This window comes from Labrus mixtus, chromosome 19 (assembly GCF_963584025.1).
Source record: "Labrus mixtus chromosome 19, fLabMix1.1, whole genome shotgun sequence".
NCBI lineage: Eukaryota > Metazoa > Chordata > Actinopteri > Labriformes > Labridae > Labrus > Labrus mixtus.
The window spans coordinates 4786562-4792561 of NC_083630.1; the positions used below are offsets into that span (position 1 = coordinate 4786562).

At 39.4% G+C, this 6000-nt stretch overlaps 1 protein-coding gene across 1 annotated transcript in view; it reads right to left on the minus strand.

The window, feature by feature from the left end:
* odad2 (outer dynein arm docking complex subunit 2) overlaps positions 1 to 5253 on the minus strand; it is a 37692-nt gene extending 32439 nt beyond the window's left edge. The window contains exons 1-7 of the mRNA XM_061064855.1: positions 5157 to 5253; positions 4156 to 4387; positions 3653 to 3810; positions 3157 to 3364; positions 2862 to 2968; positions 2267 to 2403; positions 457 to 573 (exon numbers count right to left, since the gene is read on the minus strand). Coding sequence (XP_060920838.1) covers positions 457 to 573; positions 2267 to 2403; positions 2862 to 2968; positions 3157 to 3364; positions 3653 to 3810; positions 4156 to 4379 — 951 coding nt within the window. The 5' untranslated portion in view covers positions 4380 to 4387; positions 5157 to 5253. The remainder of the gene's footprint in view (positions 1 to 456; positions 574 to 2266; positions 2404 to 2861; positions 2969 to 3156; positions 3365 to 3652; positions 3811 to 4155; positions 4388 to 5156) is intronic.
* Between the last annotated feature and the right edge of the window lie 747 nt (positions 5254 to 6000).

Sequence of the window (6000 nt, forward strand, 5' to 3'; positions counted from 1 at the left end):
GATACGTTAAGTCGTCAAATCACTAAGGCAGGAAGTAGCACTACTGAATAAATTACACATTGTTCAATGTCTGGAAGTGAGCGTGTGTGTGTGTGCCTGCATGTAGTTGTCTGTGTGTTGAGGGGGTGTGTGTGCTGGGTGGGATAGTGGTTGTGCTGTTTTGATGTTGGCAACACGGAGGAGGTCGCTTCAGGAATTTTTCAGCACAGTGACAAGCAGACACTAGCTCACTGGTGTAGAACAGCACAGACACTGATTACACAATCCTAACTGTGTTTACGAATATGAGTCACACAGCACTGGAGATCAAATCAGAGGTTTGGAGAGAAGGACCTTGTTCATGAAACAAAGATGCATTTCAACACCCACACAACCAAGACCTGAATGTTAAAATTCAAGGCTACATAAGGAGGTCTTCATGTGTCACTGAATGCATCTGCCTGTATTTCACTGTACCTGCTTGTTTATGTGTTCAGCAAAATGTGGAGATCGATTCTTCAGAAGAGTAACCAGGTCTTTGTAGATATCACTTGTTCGCTCATAGTCACCCTCCTCCCCCTCCTGTTTTATGCGCTGTGAAAACAAAGTGAAAAACAGCTTCATTAATTCTAAAAACCACAATTATAATGTGACCCACATGTCAGCTGGAAACAGCTGAACTTTGAAGGCTCAGAGTATCTCCAGGCAGCCTCAAAGAGGAAGTGTAAAACCATGTAAACCGCTAAATTAGATGTAAGACACTGCTGCTCATTGAGGTTTCATTTGCATCAATGTCAACCATTTGGTGTAAGGTTGTAGTTTTTCCACCTCGGCCCAACCGCTTCCAGGTGAAGAAACAGAAGCAGGAAACCTATGGCTTGTCAGCAAAGTCACAGAAAGAGTGAAAGCTGCTGCAGCATGCAAAATCCCCTCTTAGAAATGATTGCAAACACGTTTGATGAAGAGTATACGGGAGCTCCATGTCTGTCCATGCAAAAGCACACTTAGGGGAACACTGAAAACCTCTATATTTGATATTTGCATGAAACTAATTTTGGACATATTCATAAACATAATTTAAAACTTTGAGCAATAAGCTGTTACTTGGTCATAATCAAGAACATGGGCTTGTTTTACTCATGCTACAAACTTTCCTGGTGTAAAGACACTTCAAAATGGCATCAGAAAACATCAAGCATTGCAATCTGATATCTTCCACTGTTTTTTGTCTTTACTGGGTGATGGTGATGCACGTGCCTATACGGGATGTAAAGACTACTCTTTGTTTTATTACTGGGTGTGGTAATCTTGTAGACCACTGTACTTTGTTTAAATATGGTACGCCTTCCAGCTGGAACGATGCACAGAGAGACTCACAGCTGTCAGAAGAACTTGAAAAGACAGAAAAACACTCTTGGCCAATTCCTTAGCTACTAAATGCACTGTTTTCAACTTATACTGAAAGTTTGGGGAACTCATAAATGTCGTTAAGCAACTTACGGTATATTGTCAGTACTATTTTTTAGCGTGTGATGGTCTATCTTATGTAATGCTGCAACCTTCTATTACTCATGTCTCTTCTCAAGATTTCTCTTGTTATCTTTATTTTTTTTTTTTAAGATTTATTTTTGGGCTTTTTGTGCCTTTAATGGAGAGATAGTACAGTGGACAGAGTCGGAAACCAAGGAGAGAGAGAATGGGGAATGACATGCTGGAAAGGAGACACAGGTGGAACTCAAACCTGGGCTGCCCTCCCGGAGGACCACAGCCTCCACACATGGAGCGCACCAACCACTGCGCTACCAGTGTCCCAAGATTTCTCTTGTTATCTTAACAAACCTTTCTGTGGTCAAACACGAGAAATGTGGCGATTTATTGAGCTGAACAAATTCTTGAAGGAGCTTGAGGAAAAATGTAGTAGTAACATATTCATATTATTTGTGTTTTGTTTTCTGGAATAATAGACGTGAACTGCCTGGGGCGTTTCCCGCTCCCCATGTACAGAGGCCGTGGTCCTCCGAGCAGGCGGCCTGGGATCGGGTCTGGCTCCTTTTCAGCATGTCGATCCCTACTCTCTCTCTCCTCAATTTACAGCAATTTCCACTGTCTCTCAAACTACAAACCAAACATACAGTGGAGAATTTACTGCCACTTAACTGACTGTGCAATAATGAATTGTTCCATCAGAAATAATTTGGTGGTAAGTTATCTCCCCAAAACATAAATATATCATATATTTCATTTCAGAGCTGATGTAGTCCACAGGGCGTTATCAACCTTCTCTTACCCCATTAAGAAAAACTCCAGCAGTGCTGTAGGTGATGTAGAGAGTCTCAGCGTCACAAGGCTCGATCACAAGGTAACAAATCTCCCCAAGCACCTGTCTCCACGGAGGGGCACGGCAGCCATTCGAAAATTCATATTCTAAAAAGAAAACAAGAAGAATAAGTTGGCGGTTCTAACAAAAAATGTTTTACATTATATTGTGTTGCAACTTATTTTACAACAGGTAGAGGTAAGCAGGGGAAACATAGACTTGTAGTACTCCGGCCAGCTTTTAAAATGTAGATTTATTATCATACTTTAACATTAGTTTTGTTTATTTGATGTTGTTTTTTGTATTTTTTTTCATATTCAACCTGAGAAAGAGCTTTTGGTATTCACATGCAGCTGCTTGCTTTGCATGGCATGATAAAAAAAAAAAAGCTAAATAGATGCCCTGACTAATGACTCATTGAACTGGAATCAGACAGATATAATGACTTCCACTGTTTAAGCGGCGGCAGAATGGGAACCTTTTTTGATGCTATGGAATATCCAGCCTTAGTCTTAACAGCAATTGCTTTCCCTACAACCCAGTGAAAAGTGGAGATAATTCAAACCTGATGTGTATCGAACCGACTTCAACGCTCTCTTTTCTCTTTCACTGCAGAAACGTCTCAACAGCTCCACTTCATTCTTCACTGCGGTGGGGTCCAGGCTGACTTGTCTGTGATGAAAATGGAGGGAAAAAAAACAAGACAAACATCTAATTCATCTCACTCACTCACGGTTCCTTTTCTGAAGCCCACTGACAATTCCAATTCAAAACTACGACATGTCACGGTCAAAGTGGAGAGGTCTTAATGAAAGAGGACAGCCAAACAAATAGAAGGATGGGGTTAAAGAGGCACCTACTCAGATATCATTTTGAGGCACTTGGTGACGATGTGGTTATCCAGATTTTGCAGCAACAGGAGCAGTTGCACCTTGACCTCTGAGTCCTTGCCGTGACCTTCCTCTTTTGCTTTGTCTACCACACTTAGTCCATCAGAATCGGCATCCTCTTTCTCCAAAATGCTGGAAAAGCTGGGACCAAGAATTTTCGCTACAGGGTCTCTATTTTCTGTTGTAAAACAGACGAGTATCAGCATATGTTCACATTCAGAAGCTCATAACTTTATCAATAGAGTTAATTTTAAATTAAACATACAGCAGGTCACATTCACACTCATCTTTTCAAAAAACAAGAATCAGCTGGGATAAAAAAACTTTATTAATTATGCATTATTCTTATTTGATGGCTGGTTGTCGAGAATAAGTAGAATCTCAATTTAAAGTCTGTGTGTCAAAGACGTATGATGGCGTCTGGACCTAATGGAATCGAAATCCATCCCGTGGTTATCATACTAACCTTCTAGACATGCTCGGACCTCTTCCAGCTTCTTATCCTCTACCAGATGAAGCAGTTTAGCGATCTGGCTGAAGTTGCGTACATAAACAACGGGAGAGGTGAACTGCAACAATGGATGCCCTTGACTGTCTTTCTCATGGGACTGTAAATCTAACTCACTGAGGGAAAAAAGAAAAAGACATGAATTTGTTTCATACTTATTGTGAATTGTTTTCTGCTAGATTCTAAATGACACAGCTCAAAAGGAAGATCAGATCCTGTATTTTTGTTTTTTACTTCTCTGCTTCCAAGATATGAAAGAAAGAAAACCAGAATTTCTGATGAAATAAAATGGAATGTACTCTTGTCTAACTGAAAATGAAAAACAAATTAATTATAGCTTACTTCTTTGACTAAAGCCAAGGTAAAATACATTTGGACACCATGGTGACAGCATATCCTGCACAGACACGTAATACTGAAAGCAGCAGCCAGCCAGCTGCCCGGCTCATGATTAGACCAACCTGATGTCATAGCCTGTTTTGAAATCAGATGCCACTAAAGTGGTACTCCACCGGAGCGGCTCCTCAAACACATGCTCTGCCTCCTGTGGGTGTCGGGAGCTGAACTGTTCCACAAAGCGCAGGATTTCTCTCAACAAGGACTCATTCATTGATGTGAACTCCAGTTTGCCAGTACCAGAGCTGGCTGGGCTCCACTGGGCTGCCCTGGTCAGTGATACCCCCATAGCACCAGCTGTAATATTTTTCACACAAAAAAAACCCCCAATAATTTAAACATTTTGTGGCTTAAAATAGTGGAAGAACTTTATTTCGTTTAGGCTATTTCAGAGCTGAAACAATATGTCAAGAATCTATCGAGCAACACTCAAAGTAATGAGCACGTCATTTTTAATGAGGTAAATTTGATCATATATCCTCATATAGTTAACCCTTTATGTCTCTAGCTTAATGAATTCAAAGCTTACTGCTTTTTATAATATAAAACAAATGCATGCAAACAGTAATGCGTGTGCAATAAAACTTTATCCTCTTCAACCAATTCTTAGGTTTTGAGGAGTTTTGTAACTTATCCCACATGGGCAGGCTATTCTAAATAGATGTAAAGGGTCATGAAATATACGGGAGTCCAAATAAATATAGACTACCTGCAGGATCGTGACCTAAAATGTGCAGATTAATAAAAGTCGCACAAAACTATAAACTCTATTTTTCCAGCTTTGAGTAACTTCTATCAGAACAAAAATAATGTCCTTTTATGTATTTCCTAACTGCAGTCCCGTAACAGGTCGTAAAGATTACAAAATTATGTGAAATATTTTATATTTATAGGAGTTGACGTAATGACGTAGGCTACATATGATCTGACTTACGTTACTCTCGTTAGCAAAGCCGTCTTGAGCTAAGCCCACTTCAACAACTTACAACTTTTACTCGTTAATAAAACTTACGTTACATGTTTTTACCATAAACCGGTCAGTAAATGTTCTTAAACAAAAACTTACCGTGTACTTTTAGGTTTCCTACGATAGGTTGCTATCAGCTGTGACCATGGAAACCATCCGCTTCCTTCCTCACCAAGACGTTACCCTCCTCCCCTTTGGTTGCTATGATACATCCAAACAGAACGGAAAGCGGGTAGAGTCAAAAATCTTAAAAACAAAAAAATCGAAATTGAGTGGTAGCTGTATGTTTGTTTATTTCGAAATGATTATTCGTTTAAATATATCATTGCTCACACCCTAATATCAAGGGAATCAAACAGAAGACACTGAATAAAATATGATTTTATTTCAACACAACAGAAACAAAGAATTAAATACAAAAAGTTGCAACATACCAGTTTGGATCATAGACTGTAAAAATAATAGTTTGGATGCACTGCGATAAGTTCTGTGACTTGCATGGTCAGGGACTTTAAAATGTTAAGTCAAATGTTGTCATAATACTAAATTCCCTGTATGTTTCCCTTTTAGAGAGTCCACATAACCGCATATTTGAGAGCCTATTTCCTCTCTCACTACTGGTTTGGCACTGTCATTCAGACAAACATTGGCTGGTGAAAACAGTCTATTTGGGTGGATACTCTCGCTTTAGAGACAGCAAATAAGTTCACTGAGTTCAGAGTTAAAAAGCCTTTCAACACAGGCTTTTATTCATGAAATAAAGATGCAGAGGTTAATGACACATTTTTCAATGGAAATGTCACTCATTTAGGTTTATACATTTTTTTCACTAATTAGTACAATATTTTCCCAAGCAACAATTTCAAGTATATAATGACAGACATTACACACGGGTGTACACAATGAGACTGGCAAAACAAAGGCAATGCTCAAGAAAACCTTA